At 51.3% G+C, this 25,482-nt stretch overlaps 13 protein-coding genes across 13 annotated transcripts; 3 read left to right on the top strand and 10 right to left on the bottom strand.

Moving 5' to 3' along the window:
- Nucleotides 1–214: 214 nt before the first annotated feature.
- Nucleotides 215–2,535, bottom strand: IAQ61_007668 (uncharacterized protein; the record flags this gene model as incomplete). The annotated part of the gene is made up of 2 exons (XM_003842140.1): nucleotides 215–1,128; nucleotides 1,179–2,535. The coding sequence occupies 2 exons, from the start codon at nucleotides 2,533–2,535 to the stop codon at nucleotides 215–217; spliced, it is 2,271 nt and encodes a 756-aa protein (XP_003842188.1).
- Nucleotides 2,536–3,305: 770 nt separating this feature from the next.
- Nucleotides 3,306–4,340, bottom strand: IAQ61_007667 (uncharacterized protein; the record flags this gene model as incomplete). The annotated part of the gene is made up of 1 exon (XM_003842141.2): nucleotides 3,306–4,340. One exon carries the CDS (start codon nucleotides 4,338–4,340, stop codon nucleotides 3,306–3,308), a length of 1,035 nt encoding a protein of 344 aa, XP_003842189.2.
- A 362-nt stretch (nucleotides 4,341–4,702) lies between these two features.
- Nucleotides 4,703–5,335, bottom strand: IAQ61_007666 (uncharacterized protein; the record flags this gene model as incomplete). Its single annotated transcript, XM_066097678.1, has 1 exon — nucleotides 4,703–5,335. One exon carries the CDS (start codon nucleotides 5,333–5,335, stop codon nucleotides 4,703–4,705), a length of 633 nt encoding a protein of 210 aa, XP_065952175.1.
- Nucleotides 5,336–7,213: 1,878 nt separating this feature from the next.
- IAQ61_007665 (uncharacterized protein) lies at nucleotides 7,214–8,292 on the bottom strand (the record flags this gene model as incomplete). Its single annotated transcript, XM_066097677.1, has 2 exons — nucleotides 7,214–8,101; nucleotides 8,227–8,292. The coding sequence occupies 2 exons, from the start codon at nucleotides 8,290–8,292 to the stop codon at nucleotides 7,214–7,216; spliced, it is 954 nt and encodes a 317-aa protein (XP_065952174.1).
- A 110-nt stretch (nucleotides 8,293–8,402) lies between these two features.
- Nucleotides 8,403–9,941, bottom strand: IAQ61_007664 (uncharacterized protein; the record flags this gene model as incomplete). The annotated part of the gene is made up of 2 exons (XM_066097676.1): nucleotides 8,403–8,866; nucleotides 9,194–9,941. 2 exons carry the CDS (start codon nucleotides 9,939–9,941, stop codon nucleotides 8,403–8,405), a joined length of 1,212 nt encoding a protein of 403 aa, XP_065952173.1.
- A 1,871-nt stretch (nucleotides 9,942–11,812) lies between these two features.
- IAQ61_007663 (uncharacterized protein) lies at nucleotides 11,813–12,647 on the bottom strand (the record flags this gene model as incomplete). Its single annotated transcript, XM_066097675.1, has 2 exons — nucleotides 11,813–12,504; nucleotides 12,611–12,647. 2 exons carry the CDS (start codon nucleotides 12,645–12,647, stop codon nucleotides 11,813–11,815), a joined length of 729 nt encoding a protein of 242 aa, XP_065952172.1.
- A 377-nt stretch (nucleotides 12,648–13,024) lies between these two features.
- On the bottom strand, nucleotides 13,025–14,022 carry IAQ61_007662 (uncharacterized protein; the record flags this gene model as incomplete). Its single annotated transcript, XM_003842144.1, has 2 exons — nucleotides 13,025–13,774; nucleotides 13,873–14,022. The coding sequence occupies 2 exons, from the start codon at nucleotides 14,020–14,022 to the stop codon at nucleotides 13,025–13,027; spliced, it is 900 nt and encodes a 299-aa protein (XP_003842192.1).
- A 283-nt stretch (nucleotides 14,023–14,305) lies between these two features.
- IAQ61_007661 (uncharacterized protein) lies at nucleotides 14,306–15,107 on the bottom strand. The gene is made up of 3 exons (XM_003842145.2): nucleotides 14,862–15,107; nucleotides 14,665–14,795; nucleotides 14,306–14,613 (listed from the first exon to the last, which is right to left on the bottom strand). Exons 1-3 carry the CDS (start codon nucleotides 15,018–15,020, stop codon nucleotides 14,532–14,534), a joined length of 372 nt encoding a protein of 123 aa, XP_003842193.2. The 5' UTR covers nucleotides 15,021–15,107; the 3' UTR covers nucleotides 14,306–14,531.
- An 815-nt stretch (nucleotides 15,108–15,922) lies between these two features.
- IAQ61_007660 (uncharacterized protein) lies at nucleotides 15,923–17,014 on the top strand (the record flags this gene model as incomplete). Its single annotated transcript, XM_066097674.1, has 3 exons — nucleotides 15,923–15,935; nucleotides 16,426–16,649; nucleotides 16,862–17,014. 3 exons carry the CDS (start codon nucleotides 15,923–15,925, stop codon nucleotides 17,012–17,014), a joined length of 390 nt encoding a protein of 129 aa, XP_065952171.1.
- Nucleotides 17,015–18,298: 1,284 nt separating this feature from the next.
- Nucleotides 18,299–18,907, bottom strand: IAQ61_007659 (uncharacterized protein; the record flags this gene model as incomplete). Its single annotated transcript, XM_066097673.1, has 2 exons — nucleotides 18,299–18,626; nucleotides 18,732–18,907. The coding sequence occupies 2 exons, from the start codon at nucleotides 18,905–18,907 to the stop codon at nucleotides 18,299–18,301; spliced, it is 504 nt and encodes a 167-aa protein (XP_065952170.1).
- A 55-nt stretch (nucleotides 18,908–18,962) lies between these two features.
- Nucleotides 18,963–21,138, top strand: IAQ61_007658 (uncharacterized protein; the record flags this gene model as incomplete). Its single annotated transcript, XM_066097672.1, has 6 exons — nucleotides 18,963–19,004; nucleotides 19,078–19,285; nucleotides 19,348–19,378; nucleotides 19,450–20,253; nucleotides 20,302–20,538; nucleotides 20,589–21,138. The coding sequence occupies 6 exons, from the start codon at nucleotides 18,963–18,965 to the stop codon at nucleotides 21,136–21,138; spliced, it is 1,872 nt and encodes a 623-aa protein (XP_065952169.1).
- A 1,661-nt stretch (nucleotides 21,139–22,799) lies between these two features.
- On the top strand, nucleotides 22,800–23,586 carry IAQ61_007657 (uncharacterized protein; the record flags this gene model as incomplete). The annotated part of the gene is made up of 3 exons (XM_003842149.1): nucleotides 22,800–22,842; nucleotides 23,037–23,305; nucleotides 23,392–23,586. 3 exons carry the CDS (start codon nucleotides 22,800–22,802, stop codon nucleotides 23,584–23,586), a joined length of 507 nt encoding a protein of 168 aa, XP_003842197.1.
- A 393-nt stretch (nucleotides 23,587–23,979) lies between these two features.
- Nucleotides 23,980–25,275, bottom strand: IAQ61_007656 (uncharacterized protein; the record flags this gene model as incomplete). The annotated part of the gene is made up of 1 exon (XM_003842150.2): nucleotides 23,980–25,275. One exon carries the CDS (start codon nucleotides 25,273–25,275, stop codon nucleotides 23,980–23,982), a length of 1,296 nt encoding a protein of 431 aa, XP_003842198.1.
- Nucleotides 25,276–25,482: the final 207 nt, after the last annotated feature.

The raw sequence follows: 25,482 nt of genomic DNA, 5'->3' as shown, positions 1-25,482 counted from the left end.
GGGGTGTGATGACTCCTATATACGGGAGAGACTGCTGCACAGCTGTGTTGTTTGAAAGATGGAGGTCTAATCAGAAAGATCTTATCAGATGGTGGGGATGTAGCTTCCCAATGACGGACGTTTCCGCTGTCGCGCCATATCTATTCGGGTATAGTAACTGCTGCTTGGATGTGAAACATAATTTAAGTGCAGACAATGGTCCAACGTTCTTTTTCTAAAATCCCTGACCGTGCATAGTGCCGTAGCCCATGCCGCTATATGGTCCCGCTCGAGTTGTCCAGCCGCCAAAGTTGTCCACTGAGACATCGTTCCAGAGATACAAGTCACCATTCTGAAATGCTGCAGAGAAGTCGCCCATGTCTGGAGTGAAGGTGGGAGAATCAGTAATAGGCTGCGCCGGTGTGGAGGTGTGCAACGGAAGATCGTTTGCGTTCCACGTCGGATACGTCGCGCTCATGGGAAAGCTTGGGAGGGCCGCATCCTGTCGAGCCATGGGCGGTTGTTCGGAAGAGACCATATTGTAGTTTTTGGGCTCTGCAAAGAGTGGTGTCTGATTCCCAACCGCTTCAGCACTCTTGTCTGCTATCTCGGTCTTTCGACGTTTCAGTTGTCGTCCTTCTCTTCGCCATTCCTGATACTCGTCCCACCAGCCTTTGAGCTTCGCTTCCAAAAGGAGGTTCCAATGGCTTGGATTTCTACATTTTTGCGGGCCTATGGCTTCGGCTGTCTTCCTCAGCACCATATCAAGGTAGGGGCCAACCTTCAGACTCTGGCTCTCAAGTAGTTCGCTCATGTCTTCGTCGGTGCCAACGGCGTAGTCGGCCTTCATGAGCACGACCAGCGAATATACGGCTCGAACGTAGAGCACATTTGGTGCCTTTCGCATCTCCTCCACGGGGTATGCTGCAAAACAGTCCAGAATAGTCTGTGCTTGGCTAATGCACTTGGTGGTTGCGTTGATCTGCAAAGCCGTGCGTGATAACAAAGACTCTGGCTGAACACAATCATCATCCAAAGCGGGGAGTGAAATGTGTCGGTTTCTGAATTCAATAACGTCGTATCTACCTCCATCCATACCAAATTCCCACATCGACAACATGTTCTGGTGGAATTCAATGTTCAACATCGCTGGGAGGGCATTAGCATGCAGAGACATCAACATGGGGAAGGGAACTCACGAGTCATCACCTCATCTGGTATAGACTTTCTCCAATCTTGCATTCTCCGATCGAAGATGCGCAGGATCATTTGCATTCGTAGTTCTGAGAGGCTGAAGCTTGTACTTGCGTCGTCGAAGCCGAATGCCGTATTTGCTTCATCTGCGATCCTCTGCAGTTTCAGTTGGGCGACGATACGCTTGTCTTCCAGAGACTTCGACTTCTGTAGCATAACATAGCACTCCTCCATCCAGCTGTTAAATAGCAAGATGTTCGGCCGCTTGAGTCGCATGGAGAAACCTGCACCAATTATGTATAGAAGTAGTACAGTACGAACGTGTTCCAACAACTCCTCGGGTGACGAGATCTTCTGCAGTGATCTGATGGCACGTTTAGGTAATTGCTCATGAGTCCTTGGTTTGGAGACAAGCCCTAGTTCGAGCGCCATCGAGGCTGCCATGTTCACCCATTGGTAGATCTGTAATTGCCCGGGAGTCTTCGAAGGCGAGCAGTATGCGACAGTCACCAAGAGAGCCTGGATTGCCTGTACAGACTTTTCACCTCTGATAAAGGCAGACCGCGCATATAGATAGACCGTCTCCTCGTGTAACGTATCGGATAATGCAGAGCCTTTGGAATGTGCTGCTGCTGCCATCACAGCGTGAAATAGCGCAGGCTTGTTTTCTCGCAAATCGAAAACGGTCCAATGTTTAGGAATTGTTATACCAGGACAAGCATCCGTGAGCTCGTTCCGCCATATGCTCATTAATTCTTCTGCCATCTCTTCGGAGATGACTTTTCTGTCGATAATATCCTGCTCGACAGGTCCGAGCAAATCCTTGATCTCGGTATTTTCAGCCGGTCGAGCCGTTGGCGCTTTCTCAACGGGCGCCGTTGGCCACGCATTAGGCTTCGTGAATGTTGTGGTAGCTGCGCCTGAATGCGATTGAGTATTTAATGGCGTATTTGGCTCAGTAATTGCCTCATGCTCATCTGACTCATCATCTGAGCCATGATCGTTGGTAACATTTGGCGACTTGGTGCCTGTTTTCAGGAGACTACGCATCTGTTGTATCTCCTTTTCCAGCTCTGTAACTCGCACATCTGTTCTTTTGCGTTGCCGTCGCTTGGCTGGTGGCACAAAGATGCAAGCTCGGCCGGCTTTGGCGCATCTTTGGCATTTCGTTGATCCTGCGTCTGGATTAACCAGGCAGCGAACCTTGGAAACTCGACATGCTTCACAGGCCCGGTTCAAAGGTTGATCCTGGGCTTTCGTCGGTGTCACCAGTTCCGGTACCGGTACTCCGGCGGGACAGTTTGAGGTTTCCCAGATGCCCGACCCGTTGCGATCGCTGCTTTGATATGCTTGGTCTGGCATGACGGCACCAGGATGTAGGTTGGACAGAGTCGTCGGGTAGAGTGCACCTCGGCTGATTGTGTCCAAGGCCGCCTTGCGCTTGCGACTCACGTAACCTCATCGTTGGCCACCCATGGGTGCTACAGGCGTGATATGTAGTCAAGCCGATTCAATTGCAACAGTCAGATAGGCGTTGTTCGGGACGTATACGCATCCGTTGCGCATTAGCAGTGGTGTTTTTCTACCATATAGGTCATCCTTGAGATGAGAAGATATTGATGACGAATGCTGGGTGCCTTGAGGATGCGGCCATGCAGGGTCCATATTATGCGTTAGAGCCGATTAGGAAAGGCGTGTGAATCCTCGTCTTCTATTTATATCGGGTGATAAGAGGCGACTCCTGGACAGAGTTGGAAAAATATACGCTACTTCATCCATGACACTCTAGCCATTTTATCTACTATGTATTGCGAGACCATTGTCGAACTTGGGGTAATGCATGCCTAAAAGCAATTATTGCCATCAACTTCCTATGCGGATTCTCTTAGAGGCTTCGTTGAACCAGCAGATATGAGTACACTCACAATCTCGGTTTAACATGGATTTTAATCACAAGAGGTGGGGGGCCGAATTATAAATACACAACGCCCAACCGTCCATGTTGAATTTACATCATAGGGAACATGATTCGTTACACTAGGATATCACCACTGCTACATGAAAAGGGACAGGACCTCTCCTCTGGCTGAAACCGCAGATATCTATACATGGCGCACTCTCTTTCGAAGCGCTTAACATAGCCAAAGCCAAAACTTCTCGAACAAGTTGCGAGGAATCTGTTCAGGCCATAACTCAGCATCGAGAGCCGTTTTACCGGACTGAAGGTCCGCCGTAGCAGGATCGACCGCCTTGGTACGCTTGAAGAGCTTCCAGAAGCCGAAGAGAAGGAAGAAAATCGGCACACCAACATAGGCAGTGAAGAAGCTGGTAAGCTGGTCAGGGCCCCAGGGCGTCTGAGTGAAGACCTTGAAGCCATTGAAGAAGATGATCAAGGCAAAGTAGCTGAACGCGATCCATGCCGTGTACGGCTGCCACACGCTTTTAAACACTAGAGTGTTGCGATCAACGCCTTGTGCAAGAAGAGCCTTGCGGAAGCCAATATAGGTGTAGCAAATCGAGCACCAGGTGAAAAGCTGGGCGATGGTGGTGAGATTCTGGAACCACAGGAAGACCTTATTCGCTCCAGTACTGACTGACATGTAGGTTATCAGACCAATAGATGCCGTGATGACAACGCAGTAAATCGGAACACCGCCCCTGGTGCACTTGAGGAGGAACTTAGGGGCCTGGCCGTTCTGGGCAACACCGAAGAGGTAACGCGAGCCAGTATACAAGAAGGCATTGCCGGAGGAGGTAGCCGATGTCAATATAACAGCATTGACAATATGAGGCAGGACAGGGATACCAGCATTCTTCATGGCGATGACCCATGGCGATGACTGAGCACCCTTGGCACTCTCGTCGGTAAGCTGCGGGTCAGATGAACTTATAGTAACACCAATGATGAAAGATCCCAGGACATAGAAGAACAGTATACGCCAAAAGACACGACGTACGGCCTTGGGGATGTTCTTGCGGGGGTTGGCTGCCTCGCCGGCTGCGACGGCCACCATCTCAACACCACCGTATGAAAAAGCAGCGTTGACGAGGGTGGACCAAAGACCAGTGAAACGTCCAGTGGCACCCGTTCCGACGTACTCCTTCATGGCACCCTCTTTCCAGTATCGGAAACCCCTGCGATCACGATCGGGAGCACCGCCAAGCATGATGACAAAACCAGCAAGAAGCAATCCAAGGATGGTGATGATTTTGATAGAGGCAAAGATGAACTCAGCCTCTCCATATATAGAGACTGCGAAGATGTTCAAAACGACGATGGTAATAAGAATGAGACTGATCCAGATGGCACTGCTTCCGGCCTTAGTAAATATATCTCAGCACAGTACATGCGACGATGACCTTACGGATTATATTTCTCTTCCTGGTCCCAGAAAGACACGAGAACGGCGGCAGCGGAGACTTCAGCACAGAGTGTGATGGCACATTGATACCAGTTGTTCCAGCCCACAGCAAAACCAAGGGCAGGATCGACATAACGAGCGCAGTACTGTGGTATAGCTGAAGTTTGTCAGTCTAGATTTTTGGCCGCGCAAGTCGCGCAAAACTCACCACCAGGAAGGGGTAGCCACGTGGCCATCTCTCCAAGACACTGCATCATGGCGAAGACAGCACAGCCAGTGATGGTGTAACCGAGAAGGACAGAGACAGGACCAGCGTTGGCAAAAGCGTTTCCAATACCAAGGAACAAGCCCGTTCCGATTGTTCCTCCAAGAGCAATGAACTGAATGTGACGGGACTTCAGACCACGACGGACATAACCCATCGATTCCGCAGTCTCTATGTCTCCGTACAAATCAGCAGCCTCACTTAAATGATTCTTGACAGCATCAGAGAGGCCATGTTCGGTGGGCGACGTAACGTTAGCAGCAACCGGCTGCTTCTCATAGTCGAGCGACATATTGCTGTTCAGCCCGAAGTTGACAGAGTGAAAGGGTTCCTGAAGGGCATACGACTGTGGCGTAACCTTATCGTCGCTTGGTAGTAAATGGGCTAGAATCCGCAGTGTAGTCAAAAGGAAACACGCATAGGCACTATCGAACAAGGCGATTTCTCTAGATGAGAGAAGGCCGCTTGAAAGGACTAGGGCTACCTTTATATTGGGATCCTTTACCAACGGCGGTGATCGCATGAAGAGGTCCATTCGGTATCTCCCAACCCCAGATCCAACACAACGCCTAGCCAGGATACCCAAGCCGTTGGTCCCTAAGGGCTACTAGCAGTGTCCGTATCGTCTGTAGTCAGAGCTATAGGATGTTCGATATTGGCCGCAGTAGCAGATGATAAGCTAGAGCCGCCACTACGTTACCACTGTAAGACGAACAATTGCCTCATGAAACGCAGCGGGAGCGCTGAGCGCATGACAAGGGTGGTACCAGTAAGCTGGGGAAGTGTTGCCACTACTCACGATCCATGGGATGACAACCAAGCTTTCCGATTGTGTAGCCGACATGGGGTAACAGTGAGATGCCACAGGACACAGATGCTTGTGTTCATATTCGCAACACATCCCGAGGTCTCCTGTTTCCATCTCATCGACAGCATGGCACCAGTACATCCCAACGCGACTTGCCGTGACTGCCATGCCGGTACGGCATCAAACACGCGACAGTGGTACCTCTGGGCCTGTACAAACGAAATCTCTCAGGGCACAAGAGTCGATGGTGTGATTTGGCATGGAGACAAGCCTCACTTGGCTCCCATAGAGAGTTCTTGTTCACGCGAGTTATGCCTGAACAGGCCTAGTACGCTGCAGACCACTTACCAGTTATCACGACTATCACTATAGCGCTTCTCGAACGAACAAACAGCTGCATCGGTCGCTCCGACTGATAAGGATCGCCTTTGGAACACATCTTGCCGTGATTCTATACCCAGAACTGATGGTACGCTGTGCCGCTCACATCTGTACATGCCCTGGTGAGCGTATGGTATCCTTCTCTACGATTGGAGATGGAGGACTCAACTCAGATGATCCCCAACAGATACAGAGTCTCTGCATCGCAAACCCCTCTGGGACTCTGGCCTAGGTGTCGCGTGAGCCGTCCGCTCATCTACCAGTGAGCACACGGCTTACTGTAACACTCGCCCAACTTCCAACCCCGCCGCCGTTATCCTAGTTCATATCGGTCTCTCTCCAGGACCGGAGTGCTGCCATTTGCCCTATCTAGTGTGGGACCTGGGTCTGTGCGATATTGCGCATTGGAAAACTGTGGTCACTACGGCGAGCAACTAAAAAAAGTCTGCTATAGCATGAATCGCCTTGGGTCATCTTGTCCATCTTGAAGGCCCTTCATCCGAGGGTACTAACTGCCATTACACATGGCTAGGCTGGGTGTACTGCGTTAATCGCGCATGCGGTGAGTGGTTTTTCTTTTCATCTGAGAGCAAAACCGACGCTAGGTTCTGTACTCGGCAGCACATATAACGGACATGGCAAAAGAAGCGAATATTGCTTGAGTTGTCTAGTTGCGCAAAGCAGTAAATTCTGAAGGAAAAGTGATGCAATTGCCGACCGAGAAATTACACATGGTGATGAGCATGCGAAGTAAAGATTTTTTTTACCATACGTACATCCAAAGCTTTCCTTTGATGTGAAATCCCCACAAGTTGCAATGTGCTGAGGCGCTAATACTGGTATGGTGGGAAGAGGATCCAAGAAACAAACATGATCTTCAAGGCACAGTCCTCCCCACAACCACACCCTATCCAACTTCGAAAAAAACTTGGTTTCTCGGCCGCAGGGTTGCACACACGTCCCTTCACAGCCAAAGATGCGTTAACGCCACCTCCACTGACGCTTGTGGCGTTTCTCTCACACCTGCACGAGAAAGTCTTTGGCGACGTCTTAGGCTCTGAAATCATAGCTGCTATGGCAAACCCCTTGTCGTATTAGAACTAGTTTTCCTTGATCAATCGAACTCCTGGTTTGCAACTTATCAATGCTTATATGCACACAGTGTAACACATGTCCAAAATATCTACCATCTCGAGCTTTAGCCATGTACATATTCTACACGCATCAACGTCTCTTCCCACCGTCAATATCATATTCCCACAGCCCATCCAGCCCCGCATTCAAAACATGCTTCAAGATCCCTTCGTTCCCCATAACAACAACACTCTTCACCCCAACACTGGTCTTGAACCCAAAGCTCCCCTCCATCCTAATCGTCGACCCATCCCAACTAAACGAAATCTCACTAACCCCATCCTGCACAAGACTCTCCCCATCATCCAAATACAATGTTCCCCACGCCTTCCCATCCTTGTCTGGCGCAACGAGCAACTCGAAGTCCTGGTCGCGTAGTGCGTGCGTCGTCATTGCGCTCTTGACGCGGAGGGGAATGATGGAGCCGCCGCGGATGAGAATCGGAATATCGGTGTCTGCGACGTCGTTCCTGAGCACCATGCTACCAGCTGCGCCTGCGGGGAGCGGCTTTTGCAATTCAAAGTCATACCAGGTGGCATTTGGCACGTAGAACTCGACGGATGTGGAACGCTCTTCTGTGACGGGATTGATGAGGAGGGAAGGGCCGTAGAAGAATTGAAGTTGGATTGCGGCGGCTTTGGGGTCGGTGGGGAAGTGCATCCTGGTGTTTGAGTCAGATGGAGTGCCTTGTTTGAAGAGGGCTTGAACGGGGAGTACTTGCCACATGGGTGCGAGCATGGGGGTCCCGTCGACAGTTTGTTTGTGCATGGCTGTGTAGATGTAGTCAAGGAGGCGGTAGCGGATATCGATGGCCTTCCGAGCTGCTGCAGCGACAGACTCCCAGCGGTATGCTTCCTGTGAGATTGCACCGTTAACATTATGATTTCGGTAGAAAGGGTAGAAAGCGCCCAGGACGGTCCAGCGTGCGCAAAGGTGTTCGTTGGTGTTGTCCAAGAAGCCACAAACATCTGCACCGACCTACGAAGACTTAGCCATGATATCAGTCGGGCAAATTCTGAAGTGCTTACCATGGGTACTTGGAAAAATGACACAAACTGAAGAAGATGGCGAATTGATGTCAGATATTGATCCCACGCGGATACATTGTCACCCAACCAGTGACCAACATAGCTTCCTGCACCAACAAAAGTGCTACGCGTAATCACCATAGGGCGCTTATTAGGTCGTCGCGCAAGCATACTACGCCGGCTTGCTTCACTCATCATTGTGCCGTATCTGACCTCATTAGTATGGACTAGCTATATCAGCCAAGGTCAACTCACAGGTTGTGTGTATCATACTCGGCATATCCGCCTTGATGGATCAAATCTGTATTCGCAGTTTTGTTACTCAGAGACCCAAAGTCGTTTTTAATCTTATATGCAGGGTTGATTAAATCACGTCCGGGAAGCCCAATCTTCTTTCCGCGTGCCTGACGCGCTGCCAGCTTGCGCACATCAACCTTCGTAGCCGTAGTAATGAGCGGAGCTTGATGTTCGGCCATGCGCCCTGGAGCAGCTTTGAATCCATCCTCTTCCTCAGTGATGTTTACGATACCATCTGCGATGCCGTTGCCTGATAAATTGGGGTCATTTCCGTATTCATTAAAGTTTGATGGTTCGTTCATGTCGATCCAGAGTGCGTCAATGTCTACGCCAGTGTCGGCGTCGAAGAAAGTGGCAAATTCATAGTCCCAATAGTCTTGCACGTTTGAATGGAACCAGTCTGGGAACGCAGTTACACCTGGCCAAACCCTGCCTTCGAAGATGCTACCATCCGGATTCTTGAGGAAAATGTCGCCTTTGACTCCGTTATTGTAAGCTGCATAGTCTTGTTTCGCGACAGCTATGACTGATCAGACACTGGAACATCAGACTCTGTAGACTAATCTCACCTGGGTCCACCATTACGATGTAGTGTTGACTTTTGCTGTGCAAATTATTTACTAAAGCTCGCATCTTCTTGAGGGGAAAGTTCTCGCCCAGAGTGAAGACTTTGAAGTTATCCATATAGTCAATATCTGCACTTGTCAACAATCGCACGACTTAACCTCAGGAAATCGCAACATACCAGTCCACATAGTTTCCAAGGGAATGTTGGCTTTGCTGTAATTAGCCACCACGTCGGCAAGGGCTTCCACGCTGTCGTATCCAAAGCGACATTGGTGGAAGCCAAAGCCCCAATATGGCATCATGGCAGCCTTCTGTGAGATCTCGCTGTACTGGCGAGCAACATCAAAAGGGCCTGGACCAGCCATGAAATAGAGATCGATAACGCCGCCGATAACATTGTACTCCAAATACTGGCCATCGTCGTCATTGATCTTGATATCCATACCATTGCTGTTTAATAGGAGTACACCGTGTGAAAGCCCCTTATCCCTCAGCTCATAGTACACCGGGTGGCTTCCGTACAAGTTTGTCCTTTCGGGTACGGCACCAGCATCGCGCGCCCACATCGTTCTGACATAGTCTGTCGTTGGCAATCGCAACGAGTCAGTGTGTTCGCCCAAGCCGTACAAGTTTGGGTTCTTGGGTAGCGAAGTCCTTAGTCTCCAGTATTGTGACTCAAAGATGAGAGTAGAGCCACTGGTATTAAACAAAGTCTCTTCATTGCTCTTGCGTATGACAGCAAATGAAAACGGCTCTTCTACAATTGAGACATCCAGCAAGGCATCAGTTCCACTACTAGATCCCAATGGGCGCGGAACCACGAAGTCGGGAACCTGATACACCTGCTCATCTTGGTCGTAGATGATGACATGCAGGCGAGAGTCTGACGAAGGTGAGTGACACGTTGGACTCAGGTTACGCAACATATGTGTATGGTACACGGTGCAATGCTTTCAACGATTTCCGGATGCGTAGCACAGCACACCTACACCAACAGCACACGAGACCACAACGTTGAACTAAGCTCACCTGTCTGCCATTCTGCCAAAAACTTCAAGTGTTGCAGGTCTTGACCATACAAATTACATTCCTTCCCAGCCAGAGTCAAGTCCGCCCTCAAGCTACTATCCCCACGCTGGACATTGCTGACCCGGTACCCTGGGCAACTGTCAGCCCGTTTCAGCGGTTCTGGCCACGCCCATCGCCCAAAGTTTGCGAGTAAGAGGACGCCGGCTTGCAGGAATGTAATGGCTGCCGGCATAATGTGAGTGATGGGTACTCTGGGCAAGGTGCCATTATTGCCGAAGAACACCACCCGACCTATGTAGTCAACTAAACAGGATCCTTAGCCTTTCCCTGCGTCTATTGACGAACATGGCGATGGTCTGCTTGCTCGGTGGATTTTCATGTTCCACGGTGTAAAGGGGGTATTCGGACAGACGCACTGGAGCGAAGATCTTACAGGTCGTCACGAGGGCATCCATGATCAAGTGCGGAGCGGCGGCAGAGAACGTCGAGAAATGGACAAGTCTGTTGACGTTGACTACCGGTAATCAGGAAGTTGGTGAAGATGTCGATGGATGGGTTGGATCAGGATTGGATCAGGAAGCACTGTGCTGCGACCTCCCGTCCTTATGGGGCATGCAGCGCGCCCCATGAGGTAATCATGGGGTTCCAATTGATATGCGGGGTACGGTACCGGTACGGTACGGTAACTTACGGTAGCTGTTGATCTTAGCACGACGCGACCACGACCATAGGGTTTCAATGTACCTAGGCATGACAGCCTGGGCGATGACAGACGGTTCTCTCTAACCTTGAACAATACAATCCTTTTACTGCATACTGGATCTTTCATTTTCATTTGTAAGCTCTTGACCAAGCGTTTTCTTCTCTGTTGAATGGATTTATAACCAATTGGTCGCATATTCTATGCAAGATGATAAGAGTTTATCCTCTGCCCCTGGAGTCACGAATTCACCGACACAAGCCCTTCGCCCCCATACAATCATGGCAACCGATGCACGAGCACACAAAGCACCGATATTCCATAATCGTTGTGTAGAACTCCATCGATGATCCACGCACCTGGCTCTCTACTTACGGGTCTCCACCACCAATGAACCAGACGTCTGATCTCTAGCTATCATTCGTGTATAGCAGCTTTCAAGTCCTACAAAAGGGAGAGCCACCCAGCAGGCCAACCACGGATCGTGATGACGGTCCGTAAACGAAGTAACAGCAATCCCCATAATTGTACTCGCCCAGTCATCTACGCATCTGAAGGTCGTGCAAGAACGTAAAAGCCATGCGATGTTATGCTGCATTGTTCCTTCATAGCTGCGTTTCCTGCGAATGGTTCCCAAGGGACAGCGAGGATCGTGCCGCATTCCTGTCTTATAACCAACATGATGCCAGGAGTCGCATCTATATATTCGTATGCTCGCTATGCAGTATCCATGAGTAGTGAGGGGCTTAGTAAGAATTGACTGCACTAGAATGCAGAGGCGGTAAGGAACGAAGAGAGTTATGCTGTTTTCTTTTAGAACCGCAGCGCTCTTAGGTGATGAGATGACCTTGGTTCTGTGGTCAAAACCTGGTCATCTCGAGATTGTGTAAAGTACGCGATACTTGTAGTCATAGCATCGCGTATCCATCAATGTCTCCGATTAGGATCATCATCAGATCAGCATTACATGTCCTTCTATATACTGGCTCCATCCCATCCTGCAAGCCATGGGTATCATCAACATCTCCCAAGCAACCTATGTTCTACCAATCCTGCTCTACCAAGTCTTTACATGACATTGCAGCAGCCCAACTTCTTAAACAGTCTCGACAGCCCCTTCTTAGCCAACTGCTCCAACTCATCATTCTGGTTATTGTTCTGTTGGTGCCCACCATGCTGTTGCTGACCTCCATGCTGTTGTCCACCGCCATGCTGCCCAGGATACCCACCATAACTCGGTGCCTGTGGCGGAGGTGGCATATGGTCCACATTTCCACCCTGCAGGTCGACGTAGATTCTGCCCTCATTGGCCTCGGTCTTGTATTGCAAGCCCAGCTCCTGGCATACCTGCTCTACGCGCGGTTTGATCTTCTGCACGTGCCCGGTTGAGTGGTTCCCTTTGCCGACAATGACGTGTAAATGCGTTTCTCCACGTTGTCGCGCAGCGCGGATACGCTCTTCAAGCACATCTTCTGCTTCCTCGACGTAGAGACCGTGCAGATCGATCGTGTCACCGGCAACCCGGCCCTCTGCGTTGTTCGCACGGAAAATATAGTCGCGCGCTTGGCGGTTGTATTGCTCCATCTTTGCGGCGTGTTGCTTGCCTTCTTCAGAAAGCTCGTGGGCGCGTGCGCCGTCGCCCGAAGAATAGGCCTCATGCGCGCGATCAAAGCATGATGACCGTTTACTGGCTTCGGCGCGTGCGAGGCCGCGCAGACGGTCGTATTCGGCTTCTGTATCAGTGGAGGAGTGGTTAAGTGCTGTGCATGGTCAACGTCCAGTCTTGAGAAGCTTGCGCAGAGCTCTCATGTAGGTATAAGGGAACGCGCCGAGCGATTGATGCGGCACAAGGCAATAATGACGTACAGCGAGAACCCAATGAGAACATTTCCATGGCGGCCATCTTGTCGCGACACCAACAGGGGTTATATAGATAAAAATGAGAGACGTAAGTGTTGTCGCTTTGTTGTCGCTATGCGGGTAGCTAAATATAATGACAACGGCCTCGGTGACACTACAAGATCGCGCTAATCTCCAGATTTCGGGCTATGGACATCTGAATCGAGCTCGAATGCCTGCGCGCAAGTTCAGCCGGACACGTGAAAAGTAGTACCACGTGGGCCGGAATGCAATGTGCTGCGCCATACTGATTGATGTGGCGGTGTAATCTTCTGATTGATGTGGGTATCTAGCTGTGCATTGACTTTGGCGGTGTGTCTTGCAACCAAACATTTGTCTACACAAATCCAGCTATTGCTCGCGCAAGGCAAAGACGACATGCTAGAAGCGAATTTTGGGACCCACGAAGACGATCAGAAAGGCGATCAGCCAGAGCCCTGCAATCATACCATAGAGCTTTACGCGATCCCACCAGCCCTTGCCCTCTGTCATCCGTCGCAGAGTGCCCATACGCTTACTTGCAGCATCCATATTGATAGTGTTCTTGTCCAGCCCAGATAGTGCTCGATCAAGTATGCCTTTGTCCCCCTCCAATGTGCTACCAAATTGTATCGACTGTTGCTTGAGTTGCCTTGCCATATCCAAAAGGCTTGCTGTGAGTGTCTCTTGTTCGCCGCGGTCATGCGACAGTAAAGCGTCAGTATTTGCTCGATCAACATCGCCGGTCGTTGTGGTAGGCTTCGAAGGAAATAACGAGTTTCCCGATGCCGCCTGTGCTCCTTCGCTATCGTCCGCTTTACCCCGCCGCCTCAGTTCTGATGCAAGATTTTGCGCTGCGTTGTGAAGTGCCTCATTGCGTTGTCCTTCTGACGAGGTGACATCTCTTCCGGCATCTACCTTCACCCGAGGTGCATAGGACGGAAATTGGTCTTCGTCTTCGTCTGATTGCACAGATGCTTCAGACTCTGTATCATCAAGCTGATTGAGCTCATATATCCGCTGATTAAGCTGCTTGATGAGCTCACGCTTTTGCTGTAAGTCCGTCTGGATTGCGGTCTTTTTGGATTTGGAGGGTATCGAGGAGGCAGAGTGTTCGAGGTTGAGGAGCAGTGTGCGCGCGTGTTCGATGTTCTAATACATGGGTTAGTCAACGCGACATGCTTAAGGCAGACGTTCATAAGGCAGACGTTCATCTTCAGGGAAGTAATCGATCTAGAGGACAGACTTACAGCACTCACTCGCGCCCGTTCGTAGCTCGACTTTCGCAGTTGAGGCGATGGCTCCGCTAGCACTATATTCTCTAACCTCGAAAGCAGCCTATTTAGGTTTATCGAAGTAGAATCAGGAAATCCTCTCGGCGAACGTGCGCGTGTCGCCATTGTGAAGTAGGTAGTGTCGGCGGTGAGGGAGAAACACGTATGCGCAGATCTTGATAGAGAAGTTTTAGCGTTTTGTAAAGATACGCGCGCGTGTAATGCAATTCATTCACGGATTGCGACTCTGTGAGACGTTGTTACTTGTACATTCAATCTTGGGTGAGTCGAATGTCGAGGCTCTTTGGAGCAGGTCCAGACAAGCAACGTCACCGTTCGGGCCAGCCAATCACATGTCTCCCCTACACAGAAGGGCGAACATCACACGACTTCAGAAAGAGTAGGACGTGGCACGATCAATGTATCCATCGTGATGATTACATTGCTCAATTTATAACTAAAGAACCAATGACCAGCCTTTCAGGATCCAGCCTCCGCTTAATATATAAAACAATCTTGAATGCCAGATGTCTCGGTGACTTCTCACTCAATCTGATTGCATCCGAGAGCATAGGCTGACGTACATCTCCTTTGAAGCGACATGAAAGGAAATGCAGTTGAAGAGCAGCATCTAGTTAATTTCTCAAAGTGCTAATGTCCCGGGCCTCCTCAGGCTTTTTCGTCTGGCTGGCAGGCAGGGGAGGGCCACGAGTGAAGCTAGGCTCAGTCAGCCAAATGCATTGCAACGCCATCACAGTGCACACATACTTGTTCCACAAACTACCAATAAATCCGACTTTGCCGTACGAATCATGAAGCGATTGTCTCCTGGCTGCGCTCCGCTCATCTTGTGGACGCTTCAGTGCCTCAAGATTGGCAAAGCGTTGTGCGGTGGAGGACTATCAATGGTCAGAACACATGATGACAGTGGGCACCCCGTCACAGGCTACAGGATTCCAACATACCCTCCTCCGTGTGTAATCATAGCCCTGCGACGAGATCGACGAGTCAGACGCACGTCGATCAGTATATTGCTTAGGTCCCTCAGGCATGGCAGGCACAGTGTTGTCGCCGAAGACCTTGTGGCTCTGCGTGGAGTACTTCTGGTGAAACGGAGAAGGCATTTGTTTTCGGAGGAAAAAGTTTTGGTTGTGTGGATGAGAGATTGAGTTGAATTCGATGGTGTGAATGCTCGAGAACTTGACTACAACGCTCCTCAGGCAGGACTTGAAGCCTTCATAAACCCCTCATCAGGTCACAGCCGTCATCCCAAAGTACGATCGCGCCTACCATATCAGTTACGCAAACCATATGTGATCAAGCCAATCAGAGAGGCTCCCCCGCATTTCGGTTGTACTTCTTGGACCCTGAGAAACTGTAAAAAAGACGGAAATGGGAAAGCCGTAACATCGTGCTGCTTACGGCAGCTATGAACTGGTGACTGATTGGTAGAACACGACATCCAGCCAATAGCTATAACCGGTATAATACATGGTCTGAACGCCTCAGCTACCAGTGCACCGCCGATAAGTGGTCCGCAAGCAGTCACGATTCCTGTCGACAATCGAGGACCTGAGGACAGTACCAGTTACCTTCAAATAGGGTTTTGGCAGGGTTCTCTGACTTTGACTCTAGATCTGATAGACATGAGACAGTAAATACAGCACCATTGCAGTTCGGTTGGCATCCTGGACTGGATTCGACCAGTCAAACTTGGAAATGAATCCGAAAATGACCATATGATTCGCCAAACTATGGCAGGGACGCAGTAGTAGATAGCATAGTACAACGAAATCCGCACGGCCTACCGTACGTGCCTATGAAAACTCACTCGATCGCGCTAGCAATTCATGGAGTCGTGTAATGTGTACTTCTGTGATCCGGAGAGTTCATGTCCGTCGCAACCTGGAGAAAAGCGCCACAGATGGACCCTGAGTTTGGCTGTGGGGCCTCTGGGTTAAGAGGCTTGCGTTCGTCGTTTCAGTCTGCTTGGACTTTGCCATCGGGGGCTGATCTCATCCCGAAGATGTCGAGTTCACGTATTTGCTTCTTATATTGCATATCGGAACGCAGAGTTGCAAGAGATACAATACGAAAACCACGAAGAGAGAAAGAGCATCCTGAGATCCAGTCGGCGTCATATCGGAGAGCCTCCGGATTGCTTATTCGTGTCAAGTCGTATCGTACCAGATTTCTGGATGATAGCCGCCGGGATCAGGAAGGGACGGTGTGACGTCAGTGGCAGCGATGACTAAGCCGCCCAGCCGACTTCCGAAGTTGTTACGCGAAACCTGAAGCTCAGTTTTCTTCTTGGTCTTCCACCTCCTGTCCTCTACAGGTCGCCAAAACTTGACCGTGATGATCTTTTGACGGTTCCGATCTGGACAGTGGTCGAGAGATAGGTACTCTAACAATCAGAAAGCAGCTGCGACATGACCGTCGCTTTTGAGTTTTAGGCTCCCTCCTGCTCTGCAGCAGCATGTGCTCGCGTCGCAGAGAGATTGGGAGGCAGCTGATGCAGATCTCTAGAGTTTCAAGATTCGAATATCCAGCAGGACCTGAGCAACAGCTGTCGCAAGCCCTCCTGCTTGGTCGACGGCACAAGGCTTAGCGCTGGCCCGGTGGTGCAAGCTACGGACCGCTTTGCGCCTCTTTGGCACTGCCTCGACATTTACCGCAACTGCGACATTTATGTCGTGGCTACGTATGGCTGTCAAAAGCCATCCACAGGCACAGGCCTATGCCTAAAGCAGGTACGTTGCATTCCCCCCTTTGCACTCGCAGCTCGTACTGCCTCCCACCTCTTGCATGATGATACCACAAATTTCAAAGCATAGTTCATCCTAGCCTTCGGGCATTGAGGAACGAATCAGCATTGTCTTTCGCTCCTATCTGACTCTTATTCCCACACTTTCGCTCGTATCCGTTTGTTGCCGTGTGAGCAGTCTCTAACCGAGTAAATTAGGGTTTGAACGGTGGTTTTGTTCCGAGGGTTGTGTGGTTGGTACGGGAGAACAATGCAATTGTTCAATGGACGTCCACCCTGAGCAGACTACTGTACTCAGTAGCTCAACACGATCTTGTGCCACGAAAGACGTCCAATGTGGTGGCAATGTAAACCTGTAACACTGTGATGTAGGCAGGTGCATGTCGTGTGCAATGCTGGCGCTGTCAATCTGTAGCCCTACCGGCAGCGCTCACGGGCACGTGATGGCTGTTGTCGTTGTTGCATGCACTTTGCTACAGGTAGTAGAGATTCTGCGAGAATATTGGACTGGCCACTGTAGTATCATAAAGTTTGTCAACGACAACGTGGACGGTAGGCTAGGGAACGCGGGCTGAAGGAGCCGATGCTGGATGCTCGATCCTATGGGCACACTGCATTGTAGATTACGGTGTCGATTGATGCCGATTGACGTCGATTCGATTGTAGTAGGTAATCAACCGCGATTACGTGCTGACGGTGCGGGCGCGGTTCGGTCCTGAAGTCACAGTCACGCTCATTGTCGCCCACGACGAGTCGAGCAGCTGCAAGCAAGGCCGTGATGTGCTCTTTGCGTGCAGATCAGAAGCGCCGACGAAAAGCAATTGTCAGGATGGTGGAGCTTGGCTGCCAGGAGTGCGACGTGCGGCAAGTTTGGCGGCACCGTCGAGCCGCTGTCCGGTTGGTGGATGACAGCGAGGATCACTGCTCGACTTGTTCATCCGGCGAAACCCTGGTGGGCAATTCATTTTAGATTTGCACGGCATCCTGTGAGCGACGATCAAATCCGCCGAGCGAAACGCAGTCCTTCACAAGCCGTGCGGCCGGTGGCCAGGATGAATCGCAAATCAGGCCCTGCAACCCAGTCGTTAGTGGGCTGGCGAAGGGTGGATAAGAGCGCAGCGGTGCCCATGTGCGAAGAGGTTTTCTTGAGCCAACTGGTTTTTTTGGGTACAACAAGTACCGCCGAAGGAAGGACTGCAACCAAATCTTACTCGTGGATTATGGCCCCACCTTTGGCTATGCGTTGTCACTCACACCTGCCCTACTAAGCCACCGACCACCAACTGGCCACCACACCTTCTTGCCCGCCCACCACACACTTCCTCCTCCTTCTTTCCCCCCGCCCCCCCCAAACCTCATCTCTTGCTCTCTTCTTCTTCTTCTTCTTCTTCTTCTCCTCCCTCTCTCTCCCCTACACCTAAATACACAACACCACACAAACACAAGACGATTCACACCATCGCAAACATCGCTCTTCTCACGACCAATTCTTGCACAAACGGCTAGAATTTCATCAACACACTACTCAACCACACTATCAAAGAGCCCTTGCTCAGGATGACAATTCGGAGCCCAGACGGAGCCCTATCTAGGTACTTACTGCCCAACGGTTTACCCCCAAAGTGTTTTGCTCGTTTACTTTTTTGCGTTTCTTGAGTTTGTCTGTAGATCTGTTGTATCTCTTTCCTTTGTGTTTTTGTGTTTCTTTCTACATTTGCCGCCATCACAGCAGACCAAAGCCAAAATGGATGCCCAATGGAGAGAACCAAAATGAGACCAAAACATTTGCCCAAAGAACCAGGACACTCCCCACAGGCCACACTCCTCTGTCCCTCTGTTCTCTGGAAACCTACTGTGGAACTTTTGGAACCCCCACCTCTGGGGCTCGACTGCTGGCCTCACTGCCCTTGCGGTGTCTGTAGAATCGACAAACCGGCGTCTCGTTGCTTCAATGTCGGAGCTTCTAACATTGAGCTCTCGATCAAGTGTGTTGAATGCGCGATTCGATCCCTACTAGTCGTGTGAGCATCCTCCGCTCAGGATTACCAAGGACCCATGGTATGCTCACCTGCATGACCACAAGGACAACGTAGACAATATCTGGCAAGGTTGTTCAATAATGTTTTTGTTCAACTTCGCCAAATGCGACACCACTGGTAGTATCAATGTTCGCAATCCATGCGTTGGCTTTACACCTTGTTCCCCTGGAACCGTTCTCGTAACTTCCACACCATTAGATGCCATTTGCGACCCACTAGGATTTTCTGAATTCCTTCACTGGACATCCAGGATACCGACCATGGCAAGCAGCGCTAGCTGCATTTGGAGTTTTGGTTACGAAGTACGTACAATAGGCGAACCGCCTATCCTGATCACATTGATCGAGATACTAACTTGATGTGTGGTAATTGAAGGAGTTTGAAAATCCCAGTCTTGCACTGTGTTTTCTCTTGTTTTTCTGGTCATGTTCCACCAGACAGACTCACTGGATGCTCCACGGATCTACTAAACACATGGCCTTCCCAATGCTTCCTCCCATCGCCATGACTCAGTCTGGGATCCCTTCAGTAGATAACATCGGTGCAAAAGTCTCGATCAGTTCTACTTCACATCTGGCTCCAGGTGCGTTCCCGAATCTCACGAGTCTGAGCATCAGCAACAAAATTGCTAACACATGTTGACAGGAACCGTTGGCAGTGGCATTACTAACATGGCGTTTCTTTTTCATGTTTCTTCATCTGTTGTGCGAGGTTTGGTTTGTTTTGGCACTAACCTTTGGTGTTTAGCGACTCTTTCTTCGACTCTCCTCCGGAGCCTGCGTTCTTCATTTCAAACATCACAGAGTGGAGAAAAGATATCCCCACCCCTGTGGTATCCGTACAGGACTTTCCTTTCTCTGATTTCCAGGACATGCACACAGTGGACTTGTTCGATCCAAAGGACACTGTCTCTGAGTGCAGCATGGACAGCGCATACCAAAGCCAGAGCAGCGCCAGCCGGCATACCACCAGCAAGCCAGACGGACAGCTCCAGGAGAACCGTAGGCACATCAGCACACAATTCGGTGGGAGTGACATATACTCACCCTCAATGAGCTCCGACAACTACCCTGCATTTCCGGAGCAAGCCCTGGACTTGAGCCAACTGCCACACTCTGCCACAACTGGAACCTGGGAGGCTACAGAGGGCTCTCTCGCCTATGCTAACTATTCTACTGGGCAGGACTACACACAATACTCCACTGCGAGCATGCCGCGATTCACCTCATCGACGGCTGTAAATCTCCCGCCCCAGTGGACCGCGTCCGATGGCCAGTTTCATAGCCACCCTTTCTCTTTCACAAACTTCCCCGAAAACCAAAACTCCAATGACATGATGTTCTCAGCCTCTCAACAATGGGGCAGCACGTCCTACGATGCTACAGAGTGCCCCTCCGCTGCACGCAGTTCGTCGTACACTGTCAAGGATGAGTCGCGAAAAGCATCTGCACACGACAACTTCGGTGCATTTGTCGCAACTCCTACCAGCACATCCAGTGTCCACTTCCCCCAAAGCGTAGACTATGACCAGCCACGCTTCATTGGCCCAAGGTAGTTCATGACCGCTAATTTTCGAGATTGAATACTGATATTGCTTAGGAACGACACCGATGACATGAACAGTGCTCCTGTGCGCACACAAGCTATGGATGACGAGGAAGAAGTCCTCTCCCAATCTGAGACTGCCGAGACTAAGTTAGAGGAGGAGCGCACCAAGGTCGCTCGTAGCCACCCCCTCTACCAGCAGTTGCCTGACAAGGATGGCAAATACCACTGCCCTGAGGAAGGCAACGCTGGCTGCAGCCACAAGCCCACACCTCTCAAGTGCAACTATGAGTAAGCTTGGATTATTTTGCCGTGTTCTCCAATTATCTAATATCCTTTAGCAAGTACGTCGATTCGCATTTGAAGCCCTTTCGTTGCAACAAGAAGACTTGCGTTGGAGTGCAGTTTTCGTCGACTGCATGCCTCCTGCGTCATGAACGTGAGGCTCACGGCATGCACGGTCATGGCGCTAGGCCCCATCTCTGTCACTTCAGGGATTGCGAGCGAGCGGTACCTGGCCATGGGTTTCCTCGCCGCTACAATCTTTTTGACCACATGAAGCGTGTTCACCAATACGACGGACCCACTACTGAGCCGTCACCACCAGTACAGGGGCCATCGCAGCGCAAGCCTGTTAGCCGCAAGCGCAAGGTGTCTGCTGAAGATGTGACGGAGAGGCGCCAGAAGGTCGTCAAGATCTCTGCAGAACAGCTCCGGCAACAACAGCGCGATAAGCTTCTGAAGGAGTTCTTGAGCAAGAAGCAGCACATTATCGACATTCTTAGTGGCCTCAGCAACCCTAGCGACCTTGGTGACGACATCCAGCTGACCAAGGAGGTTGTTGGTCTGCACGACATTGGTACTCAGTACCGCGAGAGCTACGGCGGATGAATGAAGAGTGCATAACAGACTCCGTCTGTGATGATATTCTTGACTATTAAAGGTTTGTGACACGACCGTGTCTACACGACAAGTTCCACTATGGATCCCAGCGTTTGCTTTTTGCATGGCCAGCCTTGCCCAGATGGACTCCCGCGCCCAGCGGAGGAAGGACCGTGAAATGCCCAGATGCCGGATGGATGTTGTTACCCCATGGAATAAAGCCAGGACATTTCCACAGGACATGCCTCAGCCGTAGGCCAGGACTTCCGGAGGATGGATTGCTTGTTCGCCCGGTGCGACAGCCAAAACCCCCCCGTTGTGGGGCAAGGTGGACTGCTGTCCCACTCATTGCAATAGTATTTGGCATGAGTGTGGGAGTGTTGATGTATGCAATTGATTAGATTGTTAACTTTGTTGCTGGATTTCATTTGTAGAGGAAGGAAGAAAGAAAGGGGTGTAATGTAGTGAAAAAGTCAGTACGAAGGGGAGAAGGAGAAGCTGTGCGCGAAGATGCGGCAGAGCATGTAGGCGTGGTTTTGATTGTATATAGTTTTTTTTGGCAAGGCTGTTGTTTGTTTTGGCTGTTTCTTGACAATCTTCGTGGTCATAGGTGGTGTTGGTTGACTGATGATGCCAGGCTCCTAGAGATGTTTGCTCCCAGACTGTCCCCCACCCTACCATTATAGTAGTAGTACCAACCAACACACTCACGATCCCACTTTTCAATTTTCAAAAGAAAAGACCCATCCCTCATGCCCATTCCCCTCCCTCCCTGGTGATTGTATAGCCACCCGGTCCTCCCATGATCCATGCATGCCTGGCGCCCTGTCTACAGTACGTAATCAAGATAGCTCGTCACATGTTCATGCATACAACAGGGAGATACATGGCGGGACAGTATTGAATACGCAGCCATCGCTGCCCAATCTAGTCCCAAAACAGCCAGCTACATCATCTCCTGCCGCCTGTTCCCCCGCACCGTCGCCAAGCAGGGAAGGCAGCACCGGAGCCCCGACCGACCGAAGCTTTACTAGATGGGGACGGGATGGGATGGGTAGACGTCTGTTGCACAGCACTGTACACGCAATACACTACCCATTGCGTCTGCAGTGTGTATCGTCGCGTTTGCGTGCCAGGATTTGTGTTTTCGACGGCCTACGAAAAGAGAAGGAGAGAAAGCAAGAGAGAGAGAGAGAGAGAGAGAGAGAGAGAGAGAGAGGGTGCTGGGTGTGTGTGAGTGGAACCAAAGAAACAAGAAACCCGATCTCCCAGCAGCTTGTAAGCACGCGCACGAGAGTCCTGCCGAGGTGTGCTGTTTTCTTCTCCCTGCTTCTTTTCCTTCTTTGTTTTTCTTTGCCCTGTCACGTGTCATGGTGCGCGCGGCTGTGGCGAGGGTAGGGAGGGCGAGGGCCCCGCTGTGGAGGGCAGGGAGCTTTGGTGGCGCTACGACGACTGCTACGACGACTGTGACAGCTACTGCGACAGCTACAGCCACGACCACTGCTACCACTACTGTTACTACTGCACCAACGCTTCCACAGCAAAGGTTCTATTCCACACCATCCACTACTGTCACAACGACGGTTGTGCCTGCGTCGCTATTCAGTATACGACTTCGAACCCCTCCATCGCCTTTCCCCACAACGACGACTGCACGAGAGTTTGCGACCATGGCTTCTGCGACTAGTTTTTTCGACTTCAAGCCTTTGGATAGTATGCTTTTTTCTACACTTCTCTATCCTATTTTCATATCCTATCTAGCATTTACCACCCGCCCTGCGCAGTACGGAACAGTCTGTACTGAGTTGTCTCACGCCCCCCTCCTTCCCTCTCACCTCCTCCCCTTCATCCCAACCCCAACCAGCCCTCCACCAACCAAACCAACTAACCAACTTCCCCCAAAATAGAGCGCGCCCAACCCTACGACCTCTCTCAACTGCACGGCAAAGTCGTCCTCGTCGTCAACACAGCCTCGAAATGCGGCTTCACCCCGCAATTCGCCGGCCTCGAGAAGCTCTACAAGGACATCAAGGCCACGCCCCAGGGCGAAAACTTTGAAATCCTCGGCTTCCCCTGCAACCAGTTTGGCGGCCAGGATCCCGGGTCAAATGACGAGATTCAAGAGTTTTGCCAGGTAAACTACGGCGTTAGTTTTCCCGTGCTGGGCAAAGTGGATGTAAGTCTTTTCCTCTCCTTTTTTTTCTATTCCTCACTCCTTTTATCCCCTTTCACCTCTCCGTGTCTAACGCAAAATCCTCCCAGGTCAACGGCGACAAAGCCGACCCCGTCTTTGAATGGCTCAAGAACGAGAAGCCGGGCCTGATGGGCCTGAAGCGCGTCAAGTGGAACTTTGAAAAGTTTCTCGTCGGCAAGGATGGCAAGGTGCGCGGCAGGTGGGCGAGTACGAAGAAGCCCGAGGATCTGAAGAAGGAGATTGAGGAGGCGCTCAAGGCGTGAAGGAGGGGTGGTGTAGTTGGTGAGGGATAGCGGTTGATAGATACCATGGCTTGCGTACTGTGTGAATGAATGAATGATATCATGGCTTGCGTGCTGCGCGAATGAGTGGTAGAATGATACCATGGATTGCGTGCTGCATGAGCGAATGATTGAAATCTACAGAAGAATAAATAGGAGACTGATTCGTTGTCAATCTCCAACATCGTTGGCTACTCTAGTCAAATCTGTAAACCTACGCCATCTGTACCCTGTTCCCTCCATCCCATTCGATCCCATCCGAAACGCCTTGAAAATGCCAAAAAGAAAAAAGAAGAAAAAAAGCGTAATCGTCTACAGCACATTCCCACTTCCAATGAGCGAATGAATGAATAATTGAACAAGTCAATCAATCAATCAATCAAACGGCACCCTCCTCAACCCCCTCGCCCCCCCTTTTCTCGCCTCCCCCTCGGCCCCAACCGCAGCCGGCACACGAATGCCACAGCAATCGCCCCAGCCAACAGCAGCATGCACATGGCGTTTACCCGCGTCATCATCAAACACCTCGACCACTGCGTCCTCGGGCTGCTCGTCGCCATCCTCGGCCTCACCCTCGGCCTGCGCCTGCTCCAGGGTGCGCATACCGGGCGCCGCGGGGACAAGACTGCCAAAGAGGAAATGTTGCATGACGGGCAATTTCTCGAGGATTTCCTTGCAAAACATTTTGCGCATGCCGGCCTCAATCTTGGCCCAATTCTTGGCCGAGGAGATGTCGTCGAGCATGGGCGAGTGCCAGCGCAGGCCATCGACATTCTTGACGCTGTTGACAAATGCGATTTGGTCGAGGTAGAGGAAGTTGCCGGCCTCCTCCTCGAGCACGAGGGCGTTGTGGATGCTCTTGGGCGTGATGTAGGGGTGGTGTAGGAGCTGGGCGGCGCCGAATAAAAAGGGGAGGAATTGGTAGTCGTCCAGGCCCCAGACGCCGTGGCTGCCGGCGGGTTCGAGGTAGTAGGCTGCCTGGACGCGGCGCATGAGGTGGAGGTAGGCTGGGAGGACGACGAGGGCGAGGGCGGGGAAGGTCGGGGGTGGGAGGAGGGAGAGCCGGTTGAGACAGAGGAGCCAGAGGAAGAAGTTGAGTTCATGGCCAGAGCCATAGTCGATCCGGCGTTTGTTGCCCAGCGAGTGGAGCAGGTAGGTGGACACCTCCTCGACTTGCTCAGCTTGCGTGAGCCCGAGTTGGGCGTGCCAGGACGGCAACTGCGTCTCGATTTCGTCGACAAAGGTGCGGAAGACGGGGTTTCCAAACCGTGAGCCCGTGTCCTCTGGTGGGCACCTGTCGAGCGCTTTCTCCGCTTCCTGCAGTATGCGTACGATCTTGCCGATTGTGTCTGTGATTTCGGCGTCGCGGATACTGGATATCGGCCTGTCGCGCACGCTGTCTGCCATGTTGAAGATGAAGGCCTTCACAAGCGTGCACGTCTCACTCTCCAGAAACAGCGCGTGGTCCTCGGGACTCAGGATTCTGCGACTTGGGCGCGCGTACACATGGCCATCGAGATTGCGCGGCGGGACCAGCGCGGGTGTGGGTGGGGGAGGGGCAGATGGCGGTTCGCGGTTTGTGGGGGCACGTTTCCGGGGGACGAGTTTGGGAAGCTTGGTGCTTAGATCTGGAGGCGGGGCTGGTATTGGTGGTGATTGAGCTTGCGTCATTGTAGAGTGGTGTGTCTGTCAGTGTAGAGTAAGTAGGCGTTGTGTGTCACGGTGGCGGACTGATGATGGGAGGTGTAGAAGTACGGTACCGGTAAGGTAATGTGCAGGGTCTCTCGGAGGAAAGTGGAGCGGCCCGCTATGCCGGTGGTTGCGACATCATTCAACGGCCAGCGTCACCACACTTCACTGCGCCCATGCAGTACATTG

This window comes from Plenodomus lingam (assembly GCF_022343315.1).
Source record: "Plenodomus lingam strain CAN1 chromosome Unknown contig_3, whole genome shotgun sequence".
In the NCBI taxonomy this organism is placed as follows: Eukaryota; Fungi; Ascomycota; class Dothideomycetes; order Pleosporales; family Leptosphaeriaceae; genus Plenodomus; species Plenodomus lingam.
This window is presented reverse-complemented; position numbering and strand designations above follow the sequence as displayed.